General features: G+C 53.1%; 1 protein-coding gene across 4 annotated transcripts in view; it reads left to right on the top strand.

The window, feature by feature from the left end:
* Positions 1–26829, top strand: part of prkcab (protein kinase C, alpha, b) — a 450914-nt gene that overhangs the window by 339752 nt on the left and 84333 nt on the right. For all 4 annotated transcript variants that reach the window (XM_078225790.1, XM_078225787.1, XM_078225789.1 and 1 more), the window contains exon 6: positions 25535–25691. In XM_078225790.1, the coding sequence (XP_078081916.1) occupies positions 25535–25691 (157 nt within the window). The remainder of the gene's footprint in view (positions 1–25534; positions 25692–26829) is intronic.

The raw sequence follows: 26829 nt of genomic DNA, 5'->3' as shown, positions 1-26829 counted from the left end.
GACCGGGACACCGCACTGACCGGAGCACCGCACTGACCGGGACACCTCACTGACCGGGACACCACACTAACCGGAGCACCGCACTGACCGGGACACCGCACTGACCGGGACACCGTACTGACTGGGACACCGCACTGACCGGGACACCGCACTGACCGGGACACCGTACTGACCGGGACACCCGCACTGACCGGGACACCGCACTGACCGGAGCACCACACTGACCGGGACACCACACTGACCGGGACACCCGCACTGACCGGAGCACCGCACTGACCGGAGCACGGCACTGACCGGGACACCGCACTGACCGGAGCACGGCACTGACCGGAGCACCGCACTGACCGGGACACCACACTGACCGGGACACCGCACTGACCGGGACACCACACTGACCGGAGCACCGCACTGACCGGAGCACGGCACTGACCGGGACACCGCACTGACCGGAGCACCGCACTGACCGGGACACCGCACTGACCGGGACACCGCACTGACCGGGACACCGCACTGACCGGGACACCGCACTGACCGGAGCACCGCACTGACCGGGACACCGCACCTACCGGGACACCGCACTGACCGGAGCACCGCACTGACCGGGACACTGCACTGACTGGGACACCGCACTGACCGGGACACCCGCACTGACCGGAGCACCGCACTGACCGGGACACCGCACTGACCGGGACACCGCACTGACCGGAGCACCGCACTGACCGGGACACCGCACTGACCAGGACACCGCACTGACCGGGACACTGCACTGACCGGGACACCACAGTGACCGGGACACTGCACTGACCGGGACACCGCACTGACCGGGACACCGCACTGACCGGGACACCGCACTGACCGGGACACGCACACTGACCGGAGCACCGCACTGACCGGGACACCGCACTGACCGGGACACCACACTGATTGGAGCGCCACACTGACTGGGACACCGCACTGACCGGAGCACCGCACAGACCGGGACACCGCACTGACCGGGACACCGCACTGACCGGAGCACCGCACTGACCGGGACACCGCACTGACTGGGACACCGCACTGACCGGAGCACCGCACAGACCGGGACACCGCACTGACTGGGACACCGCACTGACCGGGACACCGCACAGACCGGGACACCGCACTGACCGGGACACCGCACTGACCGGAGCACCGCACTGACCGGGACACCTCACTGACCGGGACACCTCACTGACTGGGACACCGCACTGACCGGGACACCGCACTGACCGGAGCACCGCACTGACCGGGACACCACACTGACCGGGACACCCACACTGACCGGGACACCACACTGACCGGGACACCCGCACTGACCGGGACACCGCACTGACCGGAGCACCGCACTGACCGGGACACCACACTGACCGGGACACCGCACTGACCGGGACACCGCACTGACCAGGACACCCACACTGACCGGAGCACCGCACTGACCGGGACAACGCACTGACCGGGACACCGCACTGACCGGGACACCGCACTGACCGGGACACCTCACTGACCGGGACACCACACTGACCGGAGCACCGCACTGACCGGGACACCACTCAGACCGGGACACCCGCACTGACCGGGACACCGCACTGACCGGAGCACCACACTGACCGGGACACCACACTGACCGGGACACCCGCACTGACCGGAGCACCGCACTGACCGGGACACCACACTGACCGGGACACCGCACTGACCGGGACACCACACTGACCGGAGCACCGCACTGACCGGAGCACGGCACTGACCGGGACACCGCACTGACCGGAGCACCGCACTGACCAGGACACCGCACTGACCGGGACACCGCACTGACCGGGACACCACACTGACCGGGACACCGCACTGACCGGAGCACCGCACTGACCGGGACACCGCACTGACCGGAGCACCGCACTGACCGGGACACCCCACTGACCGGGACACCGCACTGACCGGAGCACCGCACTGACCGGGACACCGCACTGACCGGGACACCACACTGACCGGGACACCACACTGATTGGAGCGCCACACTGACCAGGACACCGCACTGACCAGGACACCGCACTGACCGGGACACCGCACTGACCGGAGCACCGCACAGACCGGGACACCGCACTGACCGGGACACCACACTGACCGGGACACCGCACTGACCGGAGCACCGCACTGACCGGGACACCTCACTGACCGGGACACCTCACTGACCGGAACACCTCACTGACCGGGACACCGCACTGACCGGGACACCGCACTGACCGGGACACCTCACTGACCGGAGCACCGCACTGACCGGGACACCTCACTGACCGGGACACCACACTGACCGGAGCACCGCACTGACCGGGACACCACACTGACCGGGACACCCGCACTGACCGGGACACCGCACTGACCGGAGCACCGCACTGACCGGGACACCACACTGACCGGGACACCCGCACTGACCGGAGCACAGCACTGACCGGGACACCACACTGACCGGGACACCGCACTGACTGGGACACCACACTGACCGGAGCACCGCCCTGACCGGAGCACGGCACTGACCGGGACACCGCACTGACCGGGACACCACACTGATTGGAGCGCCACACTGACCAGGACACCGCACTGACCGGGACACCGCACTGACCGGAGCACCGCACAGACCGGGACACCACACTGACCGGGACACCGCACTGACCGGAGCACCGCACTGACCGGGACACCGCACTGACCGCGACGCCTCACTGACCGGGACACCTCACTGACCGGGACACCGCACTGACCGGGACACCGCACTGACCGGAGCACCGCACTGACCGGGACACCTCACTGACCGGGACACCACACTGACCGGAGCACCGCACTGACCGGGACACCACACTGACCGGGACACCCGCACTGACCGGGACACCGCACTGACCGGAGCACCGCACTGACCGGGACACCACACTGACCGGGACACCCGCACTGACCGGAGCACAGCACTGACCGGGACACCACACTGACCGGGACACCGCACTGACTGGGACACCACACTGACCGGAGCACCGCCCTGACCGGAGCACGGCACTGACCGGGACACCGCACTGACCGGGACACCACACTGATTGGAGCGCCACACTGACCAGGACACCGCACTGACCGGGACACCGCACTGACCGGAGCACCGCACAGACCGGGACACCACACTGACCGGGACACCGCACTGACCGGAGCACCGCACTGACCGGGACACCGCACTGACCGCGACGCCTCACTGACCGGGACACCTCACTGACCGGGACACCGCACTGACCGGGACACCGCACTGACCGGAGCACCGCACTGACCGGGACACCTCACTGACCGGGACACCACACTGACCGGAGCACCGCACTGACCGGGACACCGCACTGACCGGGACACCGTACTGACTGGGACACCGCACTGGCCGGGACACCGCACTGACCGGGACACCGTACTGACCGGGACACCCGCACTGACCGGGACACCGCACTGACCGGAGCACCACACTGACCGGGACACCACACTGACCGGGACACCCGCACTGACCGGAGCACGGCACTGACCGGGACACCGCACTGACCGGAGCACGGCACTGACCGGAGCACCGCACTGACCGGGACACCACACTGACCGGGACACCGCACTGACCGGGACACCACACTGACCGGAGCACCGCACTGACCGGAGCACGGCACTGACCGGGACACCGCACTGACCGGAGCACCGCACTGACCGGGACACCGCACTGACCGGGACACCGCACTGACCGGGACACCGCACTGACCGGAGCACCGCACTGACCGGGACACCGCACTGACCGGGACACCGCACTGACCGGAGCACCGCACTGACCGGGACACTGCACTGACTGGGACACCGCACTGACCGGGACACCCGCACTGACCGGAGCACCGCACTGACCGGGACACCGCACTGACCAGGACACCGCACTGACCGGGACACTGCACTGACCGGGACACCACAGTGACCGGGACACTGCACTGACCGGGACACCGCACTGACCGGGACACCGCACTGACCGGGACACCTCACTGACCGGGACACCACACTGACCGGAGCACCGCACTGACCGGGACACCACACTGACCGGGACACCACACTGACCGGGACACCCGCACTGACCGGGACACCGCACTGACCGGAGCACCGCACTGACCGGGACACCACACTGACCGGGACACCCGCACTGACCGGAGCACAGCACTGACCGGGACACCACACTGACCGGGACACCGCACTGACTGGGACACCACACTGACCGGAGCACCGCCCTGACCGGAGCACGGCACTGACCGGGACACCGCACTGACCGGGACACCGCACTGACCGGGACACCGCACTGACCGGGACACCGCACTGACCGGAGCACCGCACTGACCGTGACACCGCACTGACCGGGACACCGCACTGACCGGAGCACCGCACTGACCGGGACACCGCACTGACCGGGACACCTCACTGACCAGGTCACCTCACTGACCGGGACACCGCACTGACCGGAGCACCGCACTGACCGGGACACCTCACTGACCGGGACACCGCACTGACCGGAGCACCGCACTGACCGGGACACCACACTGACCGGGACACCCGCACTGACCGGAGCACCGCACTGACCGGGACACCACACTGACCGGGACACCACACTGACCGGGACACCCGCACTGACCGGAGCACCGCACTGACCAGGACACCACACTGATTGGAGCGCCACACTGACCGGGACACCGCACTGACCGGAGCACCGCACTGACCGGGACACCGCACTGACCGGGACACCGCACTGACCAGGACACCCGCACTGACCAGGACACCCGCACTGACCGGAGCACCACACTGACCGGGACACCACACTGACCGATACACCACAGTGACCGGGACACCGCACTGACCGGAGCACCGCACTGACCGGGACACCGCACTGACCGGAGCACCGCACTGACTGGGACACCACACTGACATGGGACACCGCACTGACCGGGACACCGCACTGACCGGAGCACCGCACTGACCGGAGCACCGCACTGACCGGAGCACCGCACTGAAAAGTATTGTTTATTGCGCGCGATACAGACAAAGCAGACCCTTCATCGAGAAGACGAGGAGAGCGCTCAGAATGTGGTGTTTGCATCGTTCAAGAGTTTAAAAGAGTTGGAATTGAGTTTTAGAAGCATAGAAGGAGCGTGAAAGATAGGGTGTGCTGGGCACAGCTGGCAAGAAGTGGCCTTGCCCCGGCGCCATCTCCTTTCACTATCATCGTTAGACTTTTAATTCCAAATTTGTATTGATTTCAGATTTCACCATCCACCATGGTGGGATTTGAACCCAGGTCCCCAGGGCATTAGCCTGGGTCTCTGGATCACTAGCCCAGTGACAATGCCACTGACTCCCCGAAGGTGCTGGAGTTAGTAACCTTCCAGCAAGTTTACTTTGAGGTTGCTGCGTGTAGTGCAGGAGCTGTGTAGTAATGACCAGGATCACTTCCATCACAGCTCTGTCCTCACTAACAGCAAGCTAACCCCGTGGTCCGGCCCAACATCTCCAGTGGCAGAGTAATGTGAGTCAGAGATGGGGGTGACCCCTGGACAATCAGTGAATGAGCTAAATAGACAGTGGGCGGCACGGTGGCACAGTGGTTGGCACTGCTGCCTCACAGCGCCAGGGTCCCGGGTTCAATTCCCAGCTCGGGTCGCTGTCTGTGTGGAGTTTGCACGTTCTCCCCGTGTCTGCGTGGGTTTCCTCTGGTTGCTCCTGTTTCCTCCCACAGTCCGAAAGATGCGCAGGTTAGGTGGATTGGCCGCGCTAAATTGCCCCTTAGTGTCAGGGGGACTAGCTAGGGTTATGGGAATAGGGCCTGGGTGGGATTGTGGTCGGTGCAGACTCGATGGGCTGAATGGCCTCCTTCTGCTCTGTAGGATTCTATGATTCTAAGACCAGGGGAACACTGTCTGAGTCGATCAGGTTCCTCCAGACCCTTCGACTGTTCCAACAATCTGTACGAACTAAGCAGAGGATCGAGCTTTACTGAATTCCATCGGCAGCTCCAGAGTGTGTGATCCTGAAGAGGACTTGCTCAGAGTGAGTGACTCGGACAGAGACAGCAGCAAACCCCAGGCTGGGGACCGTTCGCTTTCACACAAACCCTCGACTGAGAAGAAACTTCTGACAGCCACGTCAATTCTCACCGCTCGCTCTTGATGTCAAGGTCATTCCTTCCCCAGCCACGGAGCAGAATTTGCCAAACAGTTCAGCACAGAGACACTCACTTCCCCGGCAGTCTGGGGCCTGACAGCAGCGAATGGTGTTAACTGTCGATAATCACACAGGGTCCCCGCTGAGTTATATGTCAACATTTCCCGAACGGAAAGTGAATGGATATTTAACACGGGTCCGAGGGACTCTTGGTCTGAGACGGATTCTCCCGTTGTTTCAGTCATAGAAATCATAGAAACCCTACAGTACAGAAAGAGGCCATTCGGCCCATCGAGTCTGCACCGACCACAATCCCACCCAGGCCCCTACCCCCATATCCCTACATATTTTACCCACTAATCCCTCTAATCTACGGATCTCAGGACACTAAGGGGCAATTTTTAGCATGGCCAATCAACCTAACCCGCACATCTTTGGACTGTGGGAGGAAACCGGAGCACCCGGAGGAAACCCACGCAGACACGAGGAGAATGTGCAAACTCCACACAGACAGTGACCCGAGCCGGGAATCGAACCCGGGACCCTGGAGCTGTGAAGCAGCAGTGCTAACCACTGTGCTACCGTGCCGCCCCAGGCTTGAGCGTCGGTGATATTGACCATTGATGGTCCATCGGTCAGTCTCCCATCCCTCCGCTCGCCATTTCAGGGAGTCCGGTGGAAAGGAAGAACTTGCATTTCCGTAGCGCCCATTACCATCCTCAAGTACTTTACAACCAATGAAGGAGGCTTTTGAAATGCGGTTGCTATTGTAATGCAGGAAATGGGGCAGCACAGCAAGATCCCACAAGTGCGATGCCATAAAATGTCTGGATAATCTGCCCTCCTGGTGTTGGTTGAGGGGCAGTATTGGGCCGGATACTGGGGCGTGACCTCCTGTTTTGATGTAATGCCATGGGACAGACCCCTCTTTAGCCACCCAAAGGGGCAGGTGAGGCCCCGATTTCATGCTGAATCCATCAGGCAGTGCAGCACTCCTTCAGTCCTGAAGTGATGGTCTGGATCATGTGCTCGAGTCTCAGGTTAGAATTTGAACTCTGACTCTAAGGGCAGCACGGTGGCACAGTGGTTAGCACTGCTGCCTCACAGCTCTTGGGTCTCTCTCTGTTGGAGTTGGCACATTCTCCCCGTGTCTGCGTGGGTTCCCTCCGGGTGCTCCGGTTTCTCCCCACAGTCCAAAAGACGTGCTGGTTAAGTGCATTGGCCGTGCTAAGTTCTCCCTCAGTGTACCCGAACAGGCACCGGAGTGTGGCGACTAGGGGATTTTCACAGTAACTTCATTGCAGTGTCAATGTAAGCCGACTTGTGACACTAATAAATAAATAGAAAACAAATCTCCACAGATGCTGTCAGACCTGCTGAGTATTTGCAGCAAATTGGCACAAGTGAGGCCTAGCGGGGAACCCAGGTTGCTGCTGTGGTGCCCCCTTAACCAATGACTCATGTCATTGAAGACTGTCCCCTGACAATACTCCATGGAGGGTTGAGTGCTCCGTGTAGCCGCTGCGGAAGCGGTTGTCTGGCTTTGTGATTTCTGAAAAGGATTTGCAGCATTTTCCATGTCTCTCTATCTACCCCGGCCTGAACAGGGCCTCTGAGGCAGCTTGGTCACTGGGTAGCACAAACTGGTTGTGTTACAGGAAATGTAGGACTCGCCCAAACTCGGGGGCAATTTCACAGCTCCGTGGAACACTCTGGAAACAGAGCACGATTCCTTGGAAGCTGCGACCTGCCCTGCCAGTGTCCATCGATATTGAGGGTGTCCAACAGGGATCTGCGCGGCCAGGCTTGTACAGATAGGTGACACTTCCTGGACCATCTGTCGCCATGGTGACGTGCTCGGAATACTGATCCTCATGACGACTCTCCATCTTTGTACTTTGAGCCCCTTTTGCTGCTTCTCTGGGGTTTGGTTTTATTTACGCTCCAGCATTCTGCCGTAAACCTTCCTGCCTCACTTCTAAAAATTCTCATCCTCGTGTTAGAACATAGAACATAGAAAGCCACAGCACAAACAGGCCCTTCGGCCCACAAGTTGCGCCGATCACATCCCTACCTCTAGGCCTATCTATAGCCCTCAATCCCATTAAATCCCATGTACTCATCCAGAAGTCTCTTAAAAGACCCCAACGAGTTTGCCTCCACCACCACCGACGTCAGCCGATTCCACTCACCCACCACCCTCTGAGTGAAAAACTTACCCCTGACATCTCCTCTGTACCTACCCCCCAGCACCTTAAACCTGTGTCCTCTCGTAGCAACCATTTCAGCCCTTGGAAATAGCCTCTGAGAGTCTACCCTATCCAGACCTCTCAACATCTTGTAAACCTCTATCAGGTCACCTCTCATCCTTCGTCTCTCCAGGGAGAAGAGACCAAGCTCCCTCAACCTATCCTCATAAGGCATGCCCCCCAATCCAGGCAACATCCTTGTAAATCTCCTCTGCACCCTTTCAATGGCTTCAACATCTTTCCTGTAATGAGGTGACCAGAACTGCGCGCAGTACTCCAAGTGGGGTCTAACCAGGGTCCTATAAAGCTGCAGCATTATCTCCCGACTCCTAAACTCAATCCCTCGATTAATGAAGGCCAGTACGTCGTACGCCTTCTTGACCGCATCCTCCACCTGCGAGGCCGATTTAAGAGTCCTATGGACCCGGACCCCAAGGTCCTTCTGATCCTCTACACTGCTAAGAATGGTACCCTTCATATTATACTGCTGCTTCATCCCATTGGATCTGCCAAAATGGATCACCACACACTTATCCGGGTTGAAGTCCATCTGCCACTTCTCCGCCCAGTCTTGCATTCTATCTATGTCTCGCTGCAACTTCTGACATCCCTCCAAACTATCCACAACACCACCTACCTTGGTGTCGTCAGCAAACTTACCAACCCATCCCTCCACTTCCTCATCCAGGTCATTTATGAAAATGACAAACAGCAAGGGTCCCAGAACAGATCCCTGGGGCACTCCACTGGTCACTGACCTCCATGCAGAGAAAGACCCCTCCACAGCCACTCTCTGCCTTCTGCAGGCAAGCCAGTTCTGGATCCACAAGGCAACAGCCCCTTGGATCCCATGCCCTCTCACTTTCTCAAGAAGTCTTGCATGGGGGACCTTATCGAACGCCTTGCTGAAGTCCATATAGACCACATCCACCGCTCTTCCTTCGTCAATGTGTTTGGTCACATTTTCAAAGAACTCAACCAGGCTCGTAAGGCACGACCTGCCCTTGACAAAGCCGTGCTGACTACTTTTGATCATACTAAACTTCTCTAGATGATCATAAATCCTGTCTCTCAGGATCCTCTCCATCAACTTACCAACCACTGAGGTTAGACTCACCGGTCGGTAATTTCCCGGGCTGTCCCTGTTCCCTTTCTTGAATATAGGGACCACATCTGCAATCCTCCAATCCTCCGGAACCTCTCCCGTCTCCATCGACGATGCAAAGATCATCGCCAAAGGCTCCGCAATCTCCTCCCTCGTCTCCCACAGTAACCTGGGGTACATCCCATCCGGTCCCGGCGACTTACCAACCTTGATGCCATTCAATAGTTCCAACACATCCTCTTTCTTTATGTCCACATGCTCGATCCTTTCTGTCCACCGCAAACCAGCAGTACAACCACCCAGATCCCTTTCCACCGTGAATACCGAGGTAAAGTATTCATTAAGCAGCTCCGCCATTTCTAACGGTTCCACACAAACTTTTCCCCCTTCACCTTTTAAGGGTCCTATGCCTTCACATCTCATCCTTTTACTCTTGACATATTTGTAGAAAGCCTTGGGATTCTCCTTAATCTTACCCGCCAAGGCCTTCTCATGACCCCTTCTCGCTCTCCTAATTTCCTTCTTAAGCTCCTTCCTACATCCCGTATACTCCTCTAAATCCTTAACACCTCCTAGCTCTCTGAACCTTCTGTACGCCTCTCTTTTCTTATTCACCAGGTTCATCACAACCTTCGTGCACCACGGTTCCCGTACCCTACCAACACCCCCCTGTCTCATCGGAACGTTGTCATGCAGAGCTCCAGACAAACATTCCTTGAAAATCCTCCACTTTCCTTCGGTACTTTTCCCCAAGAATGCCTCCTTCCAATTTACCCGTCTAATTTCCTCCCTGATGACACTGTATTTCCCTTTACTCCAGAGAAACACTTTCCTAGCCTGCCTGATCCTATCTCTTTCCAATGCTATCGTGAAGGAGATAGAATTATGATCGCTATCCCCAAGATGCTCACCCACCGAGAGATCCTCCACCTGTCCAGGTTCATTAGCCAGCACCAGATCAAGTACAGCCTCTCCTCTAGTAGGCTTATCCACATACTGTGTCAGGAAACTCTCCTGAACACACCTAACAAACTCCTCTCCATCCAAACCCCTAGCCCTAGGGATATTCCAATCTATGTTTGGGAAATTAAAATCTCCCATCACGACAACTCTGTTATTCCTACATCTCTCCAGGATCTGTTTCCCCATCTGCTCCTCAACATCTCTGTTACTATTGGGCGGCCTATAGAAAACACCCAGCAACGTTACCGACCCCTTCCTGTTCCTAACCTCCACCCACAGAGACTCCGTAGTCAATCCCTCCACGGCGTCCACCTTCTCTACAGCCGTGACACTATCCCTGATCAACAGTGCCACTCCCCCCCCTCTCTTGCCTCCCTCCCTGTCCTTCCTGAAACATCTAAAACCCGGCACCTGAAGCACCCAGTCCTGTCCCTGAGACATCCAAGTCTCCGTAATGGCCACCACATCACAATTCGAAGCAGCAATCCACGCTCTAAGCTCATCCACTTTATTCACTACACTCCTGGCATTAAAATAGACACATCTCAGACCTTCAGCCTGAGCACTTCCCTTCTCCATCACTCGTCTAACCTCCCTCTTACCCTGTTTACATTCCTTATCTATTTGCGAGCTAACCTCCTCGCTCTCAGTCCCCTCATTCCGATTCCCTCCCCCCAACCTTTCTAGTTTAAAGTCTCTCCAGTAGCCTTAGCCAACCTTCCCGCCAGGATATTGGTCCCCCTGGGATTCAAGTGCCACCCGTCTTTTTTAAACAGGTCACACCTGCCCCTAAAGAGGTCCCAATGATCCAAGTACCCAAATCCTTGTCCCTTGCTCCAGTCCCTCAGCCACGCATTCATTCTCCACCGATTCCTGTTCTCACTCTCCCGCGGCACAGGCAGCAATCCCGAGAACCCTTCAGCCTTCCCTATGCCAGTAACATCCTTCAACCCTACCTCACCCTTCCTGAAATCTTTCAAGAGCCAGAATCATCTCCAGATCCCAACTCCACACTGGTTAGAGGTGCATTGATTGGGAGCCTTCGGGATGCAGCCAGTTAAGGGCCATTTACTGTTCATTGAAAAATGGTGGGCAGGTTCCTACTGCGGGAAGGCCAGACATTGTGGCCTCTCCCACTGGAGGACAGTGGCCCTCACTGTGAGACCAGCACTGGAGTCTGCCCCCTTCACTATTGCAGGGCATGGAGACAAGGCAGGGCATGGAGACAAGGCAGGGCATGGAGACAAGGCAGGGCATGGAGACAAGGCAGGGCATGGAGACAAGGCAGGGCATGGAGACAAGGCAGGGCATTGAAACAAGGCAGGGCATGGAGACAAGGCAGGGCATGGAGACAAGGCAGGGCATTGAAACAAGGCAGGGCATGGAGACAAGGCAGGGCATTGAGACAAGGCAGGGCATGGAGACAAGGCAGGGCATGGAGACAAGGCAGGGCATTGAGGGCAGGGTATGGAGACAAGGCAAGGCATGGAGACAAGGCAGGGCATGGAGACAAGGCAGGGCATTGAAACAAGGCAGGGCATGGAGACAAGGCAGGGCATGGAGACAAGGCAGGGCATTGAGGGCAGGGTATGGAGACAAGATGTGTCTGGGTTCCTCCATGGTCTGTAAGATTACAATACGTCGCCCTCTTGCAGTGGGACGGACTCCTCACTTCCGGGTACAGGAGGAGGGGGCTGTGGGTGGCTGCTCCTTGCAAGATATTGTGGCATGGTTCGATCTTTCTAATTAATCCTTTCATCGCCCTAATTGCCCTTCGCCATGGCTGCTTTTATCCTGTCTGTAATAAGAGTGCACAGAGGCAGGAACTCTTGGGGAAGACAACGTGACAGAAACCTTTCCAAATGTCCTCTCAAAGCGTTTCCATGGTGATTCTATCCGTACATTTGGCAAATCTCTCTCCGTTTGGGGATTATTTTGGAGTAAGTTCTAGTCGAGTGAGGACGTTTACTGGGTCAGTTTGATCACAGGAACCATACAGAGGATCTGCTGTGTTAACAATGAGCTGAGAATTTGACATTGTTTGACTTTACCAGAACACAGTTCAACTCTGGGCTGCATTTGACTAGGGACAGTTTCTTTCTTTAACTTTCCTTTCTCGTGGTCACGGCGGCACAGTGGTTAGCGCTGCTGCTTCACAGCGCCAGGGACCCGGGTTCGATTCCCGGCTTGGGTCACTGTCTGTGCGGAATCTGCACATTCTCCCCGTGTCTACATGGGTTTCCTCCGGATGCTCCGGTTTCCTCCCACAGTCCGAAAGACGTGCTGGTTAGGTGCATTGGCCATGCTAAATTCTCCCTCAGTGTACCCGAACAGGTGCCAGAGCGTGGTGACTAGGGGACTTTCACACTAATTTCATTGCAGTGTTAATGTAAGCCTACATTTTAAAAATTCATTCTTGGGACATGGGCGATACTGGCTGGGCCAGCATTTATTGCCCATCCCTAGTTGCCCTTGTTCAGAGGGCAGTTGAGAGTCAACCACATTGCTGTGGCTCTGGAGTCACATGTAGGCCAGACCGGGTAAGGACGACAGATTTCCTTCCCTAAAGGACATGAGTGAACCAGATGGGTTTTTCCGAAAATCGGCAATGGTTTCGTGGTCATCAGTAGATTCTTAATTCCAGATATTTCTTTTTATTGAATTCAAGTTCCACCATCTGCTGTGGTGGGATTCGAACCCGGGTCCCCAGAACATTAGCTGAGTTTCTGGATTAATAGTGTGGCAATAATACCACTAGGCCATCACCCTCCCCTTGTGACACTAATAAATAAACTTTAAACTTCTAGTTGGTTGTAAACCTTATTGAGATTCCTCCGAGATGTTTTGTGCTGTCGCAATTCCCTCGGTATTCCTGACTTGTCCAGTTTCCCAATTTTCCATATTTCTCCTTTGACACAGTCAGTGAGTACTTGCAATTCCGTGGAAGAGATAGTGGCTGAATTACTGGGAATGTAGCCAGCTGCACTGATGCATATTCCCATTATACACTGTTATCTCTCTGTGATCCGGTGACCTGGTTTCCGTTTGCCCTCTCTAATCCGTTCATTATTAAACAACAGGGTCTGTCCTTCCAAAACAATCCAAACATATTTCAGAAATACTTCATTGGCTGCCGTCAGCATTGTAAGCACTTGGAGATGTTTTGGAGAAGTTTTAAAGGATGTTATGTAACGGCAATGGGGGCAATCGTGACTGATCTCAGTCTGGGTCAAGCAGCGAGGGGGATGCAAAGGCACCTTATCCCTTTACCCTGCCTTGTGGGACCTTGCCCATTAGCTTGGTGCATCCGACACACATCTTCCAGTTATCTGTACATTGGGTTAGCCGGTGAGACTGGGGGTTGGCGCGACAGATTTTCCAGCTGGTATTCTTGGCGAATAAGGCTGTGCACCAGATCCTGCAAGGGGCGGCATGGTGGCACAGTGGTCAGCACTGCTGACTCACAGCATCATGGGAACTGGGTTCGATTCCGGCCTGGGGCGTCTCCCTGTGTGGGGTTTGCGCGTTCTCCCCGTGTCTGCGTGGGTTTCCCCCGGGTGCTCAGGTTTCCTCCCACAGTCCAAAGATGCGCGGGTTAGATGGCTTGGCCAGGTTAAATTGCTCCTTAGTGTCAGGGGGGACTAGTTAGGGTAAATGCATGGGGTTATGCGGATAGGGCCTGGGTGGGATTGTGGTCGGTGCAGACTCGATGGGCCGAATGACCTCCTGCTGCACTGTTGGGATTCTATGATTCTATGAAAGGTCGTATTCTTATAAAGAGGAAGAAAACTTGAGTTACAAAAGTGGACAAAAGCAAATACTGTGGATGTTGGAATCTGAAACAGAAACAGAAAGCGCTGGAAAATCTCGGCAGGCCTGACAGCCTCTGTGGAGAGAGAATAGAGCCAACATTTTGACCCAAAGGATCGACCCAAAAGAATAACTTCGCTATTTGTATAATACCTGTCACAACCTTGCAAAGTGCTTCACCAGCCGATGGAGTACTTTTTAACAAGGGTGGTCACTGTTGTAATGGAGCGAGGCAGCAGCCAGTTTTTGCACAGCAAGATCCCACAAACGGCGGTGTCATAATGAGCAGATCATCTGTTTTTATGTCCCGATGTTGATTTGAAGGATGAATATTAGCCTGGTCCGGACACCAGGGTCGAACCCTGTTGCATGTAATCTTTTGCCACCACTTTGGGGAGCAGACGGAGCATTGCTTTAAAGTCTCGTAGGCACCTCAGACCAGGCGGCACCCCCTCAGTCCAGCGCAGGAATGCTGGCTGAGACCTTTTATGGTAAATCTCTAGAGTGGGAACTGAACCCACGACTTTCTGAGTCAGAGAGTGGAAAGGAGCAGGAGGTGTAAGGCAGGTTGGTCACCTCTTCACACACAGCTGCAGAATTTGTTTTATTCATTCATGGGACAAGGGCGTCGCTGGCCGGGCCAGCATTTATTGCCCATCCCTAGTTGCCCTTGAAGGGCAGTTGAGAGTCAACCACATTGCTGTGTGCCTTCCTTCTGTGCTCTGGGATTCAATGTAATCACTGAAGTGGCACAGTGGTCAGCACTGCTGCCTCACAGCGCCAGGGACCCGGGTTCGATTCCCAGCTTGGGTCACTGTCTGTGTGGAGTCTGCACGTTCTCCCCGTGTCTGCGTGGGTTTCCTCCGGGTGCTCCGGTTTCCTCCCACAGTCTAAAAGACCGTGCTGGTTAGGGAGCATTGGCCGTGCTAAATTCTCCCTCAGTGTTACCCGAACAGGCACCGGAGTGTGGGGACTAATGGATTTTCACAGTAACTTCATTGCAGTGTTAATTAAGCCGACTTGTGACACAAATAAAATCGACTTAAACTTTAAATGTTTCTGCAGTGCGAGAGGAGGGTGTTTAAATTTTAAATACATGTGATTACGGGGATAGGGCCTGGGTGGGATTGTGGTCGGTGCAGACTCGATGGGCCAAATGGCCTCCTTCTGCACTGTAGGGATTCTCTGATTTTCTGGCTGTGTGTTTTTGCCAGGGGCTTTAGGAAGGCGTGATAAGTGAAAGTTACTTCACGGTTGAGAGTTTTCACGGTGTCAGGCTGCCTGGTACAGAAATAGCCCCGCCGCTGACACTCAGCGCAGCTCCTCGCTGGCTGGCAGCTGATGTTATCTCCGTGTGGGTGAACTCACTCAGGGAAATCCCCGGGCCACGAAGGAGCCAGATATCAACCCTTAGCAGATTCTTCAAGATTGTTAAAGTGAAACCATCCACTTCCGCTGAGCATCCTGTTCTGCTCCAGCTCTGCGTCTCTCTCTGTCTCTCTTTGTGTTCTGTGGCAGTGTCCTCCCCCTGTGAGGGGCGGGGGGTGCGCTCAGCATCTAAACTGCTGTCTGAGGGCAGTCAAAGTGACTGAGCACTGTGGCATTCAGCACCATAGAGTCATAGAGGTTTCCAGCATGGAAACAGGCCCTTCGGCCCAACTCGTCCATGTTGCCCCTTTTTTTAAAACCACTAAGCTAGTCCCAATTGCCCGCGTTTGGCCCATATCCTTCTATACCCATCTCACCCATGTAACTGTCAAAGACAAAATTGTCCCCGTCTCTACTACTACCTCTGGCAGCTTGTTCCAGACACTCACCACCCCCTCTGCTAAAAAATTGCCCCTCTAGACACTTTTGTATCTCTCCCCTCTCACCTTTAACCTATGCCCTCTAGTTTTAGACTCCCCTACCTTTGGGAAAAGATATTGACAATCGAGCTGATCTGTGCCCCTCATTATTTTATAGACCTCTATAAGATCACCCCTCAGCCTCCTACGCTCCAGAGAAAAAAGTCCCAGTCTATCCAGACTCTCCTCGTAACTCAAACCATCAAGTCCCGGTAGCATCCTCGTAAATCTTTTCTGCACTCTTCCTGGTTTAATAATATCCTTTCTATAATAGGGTGACCAGAACTGCACACAGTATTCCAAGTGTGGCCTTACCAATGCCTTGTACAACTTCAACAAGACGTCCCAACTCCTGTACTCAATGTTCTGACCGATGAAACCAAGCATGCTGAATGCCTTCTTCACCACTCTGTCCACCTGTGACTCCACTTTCAAGGAGCTATGAACATGTACCCCTAGATCTCTTTGTTCTGTAACTCTCCCCAATGCCCTACCATTAACTGAGCAATGAAGGGAAGATGTATCTCTTGGCCACCATCCCCTGCAGGATCAGCCCCCCCCGCCGCCCCACACACCCGACTGGACCCCTACGCTTCACAGAGACCGACTTCCTGCCCTTAGAAGCTCTTCTGCGAGAAGTCACCCCCACCCCCTGCTACCACCCCCCCACAACCCCCACCCCTTGCTCCCCCCCAAGCACCCCCACCCCCTGTTCCCCCCCACCCCACCCCCTGCTCCAACCCCCCCCACCCCGACTGTCCCTCAGCTCCTCCCCCCACTCGATGACTGCCTGGGGAAGGGGGAGGGCCCATACCTCACCAATTAACCCGAGAAGCTGCCACCCAGAGGGGGCGAGTCCCAGGGTATCAACCCCCCCATTCTGGAATCAGGGATTAGGCTGATTCATCACTGACAACTCCCAGAGAATGCCCGGCTTCCAGGAATTCACTGGCCGCTCACGCCCCGCTGCCAGTAAGGACAGAGTATTTGGCGCTCAGCCAAAACTTCATTCACTGCAGCGAGACTGGAGAATCCCAGCTGGAGGCGAGTGGGTTGGAGAATCCCAGCTGGAGGCGAGGGGTCGGAGAATCCCAGCCCCGGGCGAGGTCAGAGAATCCCAGCCATGGGGGCGAGATTTGAGAATCCCAGCCCCGGGCGAGGTCGGAGCTTTCACCCCTGCTTAGACGGAATTTCACATTGGCTCCAAGTCCAGACCCGCTCCCCGGGGAGGAACCCCCACTGCCTGAGTTGCCTCACGGCAATGCCCGCTGTGCCCTCTGCCACTGCACGGAGGGGTTTGCTGTACGGGCTGCTGCTGCAGACCGTCCACTGCCGTGCCCTCACCCGTCGCCGGGATACACCCTGGCAGCCCTGTTGCAGTCCGGTGACGGAGGTCCCCAGTGGAGGTCCCTCTACGGAGGGATCCTCCCCCACTACCCTGGGGATCTGGGGTGGAGGATGGTGCATACACCAGCTCCAAACAACTGTCGATTGCACTGGTTCACTGGCTCCCAACAAACCCGCCCTTTTTGCGGTCTTGTGGAGTCCGTGGGCCGTGTTTATTTGCACTGCTTTAGGCTGCACTCCCTCTTCAGTTACCACAGAAACCTTTTTTGCTGATGTTTTGTTTGCAATTCAGTCCCAGGCTCCTGATTTACGGGCACCCAGTGCGGAGGGTGGGGGCGTTGGGGGGTTGGGGGGGGGGGGGTGGAAGAACTCCTTGTGAGTCTGCTATTTGGCCAAATGAGCCATCGACAGGTCCAGGCAGTGGGCGCCCGAGGGAGGCCCGACTGTCAGCCCCTTTAATGCGGCTACATTCGCAGCCTGGTGTCCCTGGAGAAGGAGCATGCCGTGTCCAAGGGCACCATCGAGGTCTTCCGTGCCCGCTGGGCACCCCAGGGGGTGGGGCGTATTATCGAACCCTTTAACTACATTTTAATTTGATGTTTTAAGTTTCCTTTCTGCTTTATTTTTCCTTTTGGGCCGTTCCCCTCTCTCTGGGGACTGCCCTTCGTACTTTGTTCCTCAGTTTATTTGGTTTGCCAAAATGATTGGCGATGTTCATGGAATCCCTACAGTGCAGAAGGAGGCCATTCAGCCCATCGAGTCTGCACCGACCACAATCCCACCCAGGCCCTATCCCCATAACCCCATGTATTTACCCTGACACTAAGGGGCAATTTAGCACGGCCAATAAGCCTAACCCGCACATCTTTGGACTGTGGGAGGAAACCGGAGGAAACCCACGCAGACACGGGAAGAATGGGCAAACTCCACACGGACAGTGACCCAAGGCTGGAATCGAGCCCGGCTCCCTGGCGCTGTGAGGCAGCAGTGCTAACCACTGTGCCCCCCCCGATGTTGGAGAATCTCAGTTGGGCCGAGGTCAGAGAATTCTGGGCGAGGTGTTGAGAGTAACAGAAAACCCAAAATAGTTCAAAACTGAGGCACAAGACAGGAGATGGCAGCAAGGTCTAGCAGCTGAGAGATCAGCTCTGCAGGAAGAGGCTTGTGTTCTAATCGGACACACTGCCTGAATCATGCCTCTTGTCGCTGTCTTTCACTGACCCTGGTGAATCGACTCTGTGTCTCCAGTTATACAGCAACCGGGAACATCTCAAAGCTTCTCCCACACGATGAATCACACTGGCGTGTGTGTGGATATGACATCGACAAACACAGTTAGATCACACAAGGAACAGGAACCAATTCTGCAGATATTTTAACAGTCACATTCTTACTGTGCCACACCCCATCTCCGAACGCTGCATCTGAAACCAGCCCAGCTGCTGACACAGGCCTTGCCCTGCCTTCATTCTGCAAGATTCGCTGCTGTTAGTACAACCATGTCCCTGGCCCAGTACCCCGAATCCCCCCCCCCCCCCCATGGAATCCCTACAGCGCAGAAGGAGGCCATTCGGCCCATTCAGTCTGAACCAACCACAATCCCACCCAGGCCCTATCCCCTTAACCCCACGTATTTACCCTAGCTAATCTCCCTGACACTCAGGAGTAATTTAGCACCTAACCCGCACACCTTTGGACTGTGGGAGGAAACCGGAGCACCCGGAGGAAACCCACGCAGACACGAGGAGAATGTGCAAACTCCACACAGTGACCCAAGCCGGGAATCGAACCCGGGTCCCTGGCGCTGCGAGGCAGCAGTGCTAACCACTGTGCCACCGTGCCGCCCCAATATCTCCACCTCTCTTGCCTCCATTAAGACATTCCTTCAAATCTGTCTCTGGGACCAATCCCATTATACCCTCAATTTTGATTCACCAAGGCGCTATATAAATGCAAGTTGTTGCACTGTGACACCGAGATAACCGTGCCGGCTCGAGGAATCGGGAATTTTGTTTTAAATTGGAACAAGGAGGGTGGAGGAATGTCAGGTGGAAGATTTTTGAAAGGTTTGGGGAGGGTCAGTGATGAAGGACTGCGCAGAGTAATCAGTAACCAACAATTCCATAATGTGGGATTATCCCAGGACGGGGAAAGGGGCAAGTTAGCAGAAATAATAAATTTCACACAGGCAGGGGGTCTCCGGGGAGGCAGGGGGTCTCCGGGGAGGCAGGGGGTCTCCGGGGAGGCAGGGGGTCTCCGGGGAGGCAGGGGGTCTCCGGGGAGGCAGGGGGTCTCCGGGGAGGCAGGGGGTGCCTGTCAGAGGCTGTCAAAACAAATAGCATCCACTCAAAATGGCCAATTGTAGACGGATATGGGGAGAGGGCAGCTTCCAGAGACAGTTCTGATTGGCTGACACCTTTACTGTGATCTCTTCTGTCGAGGACACGGCCAGAATGATCATCCTCAGGTTCCTTCGTGCAGGTGTCAAATCCTTGTTGTGTGGAGTCTGTAGTCCACGTGTTCAGCTGACACCCTCCTCCCGCACTCCAGAAACATTTAAAGTTAAAGTTTATTCATTAGTGTCACGAGTAAGGCTTACATTAACGCTGCAATGAAGTTACTGTGAAAATCCCCCAGTCGCCCGCACTCCGACATTTTGTTTTCATTTCCAGCTTCCGCAGTGTTTTGCTTTCATTTGAAGATTATTTTATTCGTTCACAGGACGTGGGCGTCGCCGGCTGTCCAGAATTTATTGCCCACCCCTAATTAAGCATAATTAAAGACCCCACGCACCCCGGACATTCTCTCTTCCACCTTCTTCCGTCGGGAAAAAGATACAAAAGTCTGGGGTCACGTACTAACCGACTCAAGAACAGCTTCTTCCCTGCTGCTGTCAGACTCTTGAATGGACCTACCTCGCATTAAGTTGATCTTTCTCTCCACCCTAGCTATGACTAACACTACATTCTGTACCCTCTCGTTTCCTTCTCTACGAACGGTATGCTTTGTCTGTATCGCGCGCAAGAAACAATACTTTTCACTGTATGTTAATACATGTGACAATAATAAATCAAATTAAATCGCCCCTGAACTGAGTGTCTCACTCAGCCATTTCAGAGGACAGTCGACCGCATTGCTGCGGGTCTGGAGTCACATGCAGGCCAGACTGGGTAAAGACGGTAGATTTCCTTCCCTAAAGGACATTATTGAGCCAGAACACTCAATCTACCATGACAGGGGTCTGAACGCAGGTCTCTGGATTCCTAGCCCAGTGACAATACCATTATACCACTGCCTCCCCGCGTGGAAATTTGAGTTTTTTTGTGGCGCTCTAACACAGGAAGGCCCGCGCTCTCTCCTTCATCCTGAATCGTGTGGTCCAGGGTGGGAGCTCCCCAATAGTAAACCATCTGAGCAACTCTTAACACATCCCCCTGCACCAGGAGCCTTGTTCAGCAGAGAGCACAGTAAGAAGTCTCACAACACCAGGTTAAAGTCCAACAGGTTTATTTGGTAGCAAATACCATAAGCTTTCGGAGCGCAGCTCCTTCGTCAGATGGAGTGGAAATCTGTTCTCCAACAGTGCACAGAGACACAGAAATCAAGTTACAGAATACTAATTAGAATGCAAATCTCTACAGCCAGCCAGGTCTTAAAGGTACAGATAATGTGGGTGGAGGGAGCATTAAACACAGGTTAAAGAGATGTGTATTGTCTCCAGACAGAACAGCTGGTGAGATTCTGCAAGATCAGGGAGAAAGCTGTGGGGGTTACTGATAATGTGACAGAAATCCAACATCCCGGTTTAGACCGTCCTCATGTGTGCGGAACTTGGCTATCAGTTTCTGCTCAGTATTCTGTAACTTGATTTCTGTGTCTCTGTGCACTGTTGGAGAACAGATATCCACTCCATCTGACGAAGGGGCAGCGCTCCGAAAGCTTATGGTATTTGCTACCAAATAAACCTGTTGGACTTTAACCTGGTGTTGTGAGACTTCTTACTGTGCTTACCCCAGTCCAACGCCGGCATCTCCACATCATGACTAGCAGAGAGCAGCCAAGGACTCCGAGACCAGAGTGGTCTTTCAGCTCCACCAAGTGGCCAGTGTATGTTCTGCAGCTGAACTGAAGCTGAAAGGGGTTCAGGAAGGAGTGTTTTGTCTGTCACTGAGGATCTATTTTTTTTCCCGGAAGGTTTGAGATTATTGGATGATTTAAAGCTTTGGCCAGTGCATCGTTAGTAGATTGTGGAAATTGCTGCACGTAGGATCAATTCGAAAAGATCCCCCAAAATTACCAAAGATGTGTGGGTTAGGTGCATTGGCCATGCTAAATCGACAGGGGATTCAGGGGATTAGCAGGGTAAATATGTGGGTTACGAGGATAGGGTGGGATTGTTGTCAGTGCAAGCTTGATGGGCCAAATGGCCTCCTTGTGTAGTGTAAGGATTCGATGATAATCCTGAAAAATCAGTTAATAAGCTGGGGGTGTGTCGGGTGAATGAGTGATAATCGGTTTTGAGTTGTTCTGTGCAGTCTAGATCCATTCCATTATATCAAGGGTTTCATAATAACAGCCCCTGTTAAATCAGTACCTGTCCACTGTCTGTATAAGTTGTTGAGAGGCATTGACAGTAAACAGATTCTTTTGGTAGCTTCCTGCACCACCCTCCCACAACCCAGTTTTTATTTCTTGGTAAGATAGCTCTCTCCACTGTAACGCTCCAATCTCACATGATCGGTACTGATCTGGTGTGGCTGGAACACCATTTCTGTCCAGGCTGCAGAGGAGATTCACTCGGTTGATTCCGGAGTTGAGAGGATTGGCTTATGAGGAGCGACTGAGCAGACTGGGGCTATACTCATTGGAATTTAGAAGAATGAGGGGGGATCTTTAAGTTTAAAGTTTATTTATTTGTGTCACAAATAGGTTTACATTAACACTGCAATGAAGTTACTGTGAAAATCCCCCAGTCGCCACACCCTTGCGCCTGTTCGGGTAACACTGAGAGAGAATTTAGCACGGCCAATGCACCTAACCTGTACGTCTTTCAGTCATAGAATCATACAATCCGTACAGTGCAGAAGGAGGCCATTCGGCCCATCGAGCCTGCATCGACCATAATCCCACCCAGGCCCTATCCCCGTTAAGCCACGTATTTACCCTGCTAATCCTCTGACACTAAGGGTTAATTTAGCACGGCCAATCAACCTAACCCGCACGTCTTTGGAGTGTGGGAGGGAACCGGAGCACCCAGAGGAAACCCACGCAGACACGGGGGGAACGTGCAGACTCCACACAGACAGTCACCGAGGCCAGAATCAAACCCGGGTCCCTGGCGCTGTGAGGCAGCCGTGCTAAACACTGTGTCACCGTGCCGCCCCATCAAAGGTCAAATTTAATTACCTTTATTTTTTAATTTTAGCTTTGAGTGTGAATGCAAATTGCACTTTGTCTTTACACCTTTACAATCTCTCTTCACACCTTGCCCGCTACGATTCCCGTAGGCGGGAAAATTCCATCGCCTCTTCTTTCTTCCTTTCAGCCTCTAACACCTTATTCGTATCCCTTTATGTGTTCTGTCTCCCATTGTTATCAACTTGCCTTAGGTAAACATCTGTTTGCAGTGTTGGTAACCTCATCAACACCTCAAAGACACTAGCTCCATTAACATTGCCAAGCGGACCCTGCCTTCAACAACATTTTCCCACAGTTTTATTAAATATATAACCAGCAGCAAATATTGCAATTTCTCTGATATTTTCATGCCTCCGCTATGTTCCTGACCGTGTGTTGTGGGGTCTTTTCAGAGACTAAGTCATGCCGAAACTTCAGCTAATACAAAGACTCAGGAAGCCAGCGTCCCGGTTAAAGACGTATCTTTATTTGATCGGCTGTATCAAGAATATATCCTCAAACCCAATAAGAAATTTTGATCCAAGATTAATCCAAAACAAGATTTATCATAATCATTTCAAATATCCTAATTTTTAATTATCCCAATCAAATTAAGATTCACACTTATTTTACAATCTCTCCAGCCTACGCCTAAAATTTGTACATTTGATTGTTTCCCATAAATCTGCCTTTATAAACTGACGCAAGCACAAGTTTCAGAGCGATGTAAAATCAAATCAATTGTTTGCTGAAATAGTTAACTTTTCCGACTGCCTTCCAAGCGGAACGTAACGCCATTCTGGGATTACTGCACCTCGTAAATTTTCACTTTCCACTTCCAGCTTCTCGAAGTGACAGAGTTCAAAATCTGTCGAATTCCTGTATTTTCTTGAAGACAACCATGGCCATCGATTGTTCTAGAGATTAAGGAATTTCAAGAACTTATCTTATTCTGGTTTACACTTTAATCCAATCCAATTCCCATTGGATTTTAAACTCTGCATCTCAGATGCAAATGAAAGCAATTCCACGGCAATCTCAACTTCTAAACTGGACTTTGTTTGCCATACTCTACAAGAACACAGGATGGCGTTCCAGACCACACAAACACACTGAAATACAGAAACGTACTCAAATTATCAGGTTTTCTCAAATCGGTTCCGTAACACAGGCTGCTTTTCTCTGTATTTCTCTCTCTCTACCTGCCTCTCTTTCTCTGTTTTAGCCTTAAGTCTCTCTCTAGAGACCCGAGACCTCTGCGTTGGGACATTCCGGCACCTCTCTGGGTGCGGTCCCCATCCCTTGACACCTCCCCGGTGTGTGGCTTTTTAGTTCTGCTGCTCAGAGTGTGCCAGGGGTCCGTCCCTGGTCCCCGACATTAAGCGCACCCAACATCTTACGTCTTTGTCTATCACACGGCGTTTCACTCTTCTGTATAAGGCAGCTGCAGGAACCCGTTCCCCCCCTCCCTCCCCCCACTTTAAGCGCAATTTATTTAGGCAGTGACACTGTTTTTGCAATCCCTCTTTTTGCAACCCCACTTGTTCAGGTCGATCAACTTACGGCTCTGACAGTTTGACACATGACTCCTCTAACTACTGATGTGGTAACAATAAAATATACTCACCCTGTTGCAAGAGACGCGTCCTGCCTCTAGATTCCTGCGATTCTACCCTGCTCGCAGCGCCAAACTTGTTGCGGGGTGTTTTCAGAGACTACATGTCGCCATAAAACCGCAGCAAATACAAAGACTCACGAAGCCAGTGTCCCGGTTAAAGACGTATCTTTATTTAACTAACGATTGATGGGGGAGGTGAGCATTGGGCGGTCCAATGCCTTTCTGGAAGATAGGGCCCTCAGCATCCCAGTACCACTCCGAGGTCACTATATGTCCATCAAAACAATTATACATTTTCAAATTCGCTTTTCCCGCCTTCCCGTTAGTTAGGAACCAATCACTATTAGTACAAATCAATCATTGTTAACAGTTGTCAGATACCTTAGCCAATTACATTCTACCCTCGGCATCATGGGATTTCATTAGTCCGTAGAATCCGGATGCTTCTTCCTCCTGTAGCTTAGCAACCCCAGGCACTTAGCTACAAAGGTCAAAGTTACTGTTCCCACCAACTCTCATTTACGTCAATGGCCGAACCAGACAGCTGAATTTCTCACGTCCGAAAAAACCCGTCTTATCAGGACAACATGAACAGCCCTGTTCATAAAGTGGCTTTGGGAACCAGACTGTTCGAAACTTTTGCTGATCAAACTATACACATTCTGTGGTTTCATTGTTCCAAAGAATGTGGTTTGTCTCGCTAAGTCTTCATCCCATCATGCCATTGGAGCTGCTTGCTTTTGGCTAAAGTGCACAGACCATTTTGAAAATACATCTGAAATACATTTTAAAACCCAAGATACATGTTTAAATCCGAGACGGTCACTCGGGAACCCTGCTCTCTGATTGTTAAACTGCGTTCTGGAACGGTCGCTCTTAATGTTAAACTGCGTTCTGGAACAGTCACGCCTAATGTTAAACGGTGTTCTAGAACGGTCACTGTTCTGGAATGGTCATTCTTGATATTAAACTGTTTTTCTTTTCTATTTTACAGTCCGAGACGCAAAGAATCTGATCCCCATGGACCCCAACGGTCTTTCAGACCCCTATGTGAAACTTAAACTCATCCCTGACCCCAAAAGTGAAAGCAAACAAAAGACAAAAACCATCCGATCGACCCTCAACCCCACCTGGAATGAATCATTCAAATTGTGAGTACGAGAGACTCGGGGGGAAATGTTGCAGTATTTATTTTCCACACGAGAGCACATATCATGTTTCAGATCCTACTTATCATCAGCATCACCCTCATATAGCCTAAACCTCATGACCTGTGTCATAATTATCCCTTGCACATGCACTGCATGTATATGCGACAGTTATCACTTGTACACATACTGTGTGTGTGAGACAGTTATCCGTTTGTGACGACACTGTGCCTTTAAGAAATGTATTCATATCATGTTTCTTGTGGAGGGTATGTTTAGAAATCAGCTCTGTTTACACTGTGCCAATTTGTCTGTGCCAGGTAGCCCACATGCTGAGAATGCAGAAGAATAATTGATCCTAGATCAATTGTTTTAATTGTGTTTGTTTTAATCTGAGCCAATACATTTCTGTGTAAGTTTGGCTTTTCCCCTAGGGTTTTAGATTAGGGTTTAATTAGGTTGACTGGCAAGAGACAGTCGTGTGAATGGGTGAAGCTAAGGTTACGGAGGCACGCAGGCAGATTCTGCTTGGGTCTGCAAGAAGCAAGAAATATCTCTCTCTCTCTGGAGTCTGCTGTTTGTCATCTGCTTGAAAAAAGGTATATCTCTCCAGAGGTGTTATGGAGGCTTGAGGATTAGCAGCCCATGTGCCAGCATGTAAGCTGGTGTTGTTTGTTAACTGATTTTAAAGAGGAGTTTACGTCGATAAGAGGAATACTGCTTAAATTGGAATTAATAGAGACAGATTAGCAGTTAAGGATTGTATCTTGTCATTTTTAAGTAGCTCAATTGTTAAAAGTTAAGCTAATTTATTTGTTATATCTAAACTGTATTGTTAAAATAAAGTTCTTTTTGATAAAATCTTCCTAGTGTGTCAGTAGAATCACACCTGGAGTGAAACACCAAATCCTCGCACTTAAGGAAAGGTTGGATAAACTAGGATTGTTTTTACTGGAAATTCGGAGGCTGAGGGTAGACCTGATAGAGGTCTACAGAATGATGAGAGGCATAGACGGGGTGGATAGTCAGAGGCTTCTTCTCCAGGATGGAAAGGTCAACTACAAGAGAGCACAGGTTCAAGGTGAGAGCGGGAAGGTTTCGAGGAGACATGCGGGAAAGTTTTTCACACAGAGGGTGGTGG

Source organism: Mustelus asterias, chromosome 12, assembly GCF_964213995.1.
Source record: "Mustelus asterias chromosome 12, sMusAst1.hap1.1, whole genome shotgun sequence".
Classification (NCBI taxonomy): domain Eukaryota; kingdom Metazoa; phylum Chordata; class Chondrichthyes; order Carcharhiniformes; family Triakidae; genus Mustelus; species Mustelus asterias.
This window is presented reverse-complemented; position numbering and strand designations above follow the sequence as displayed.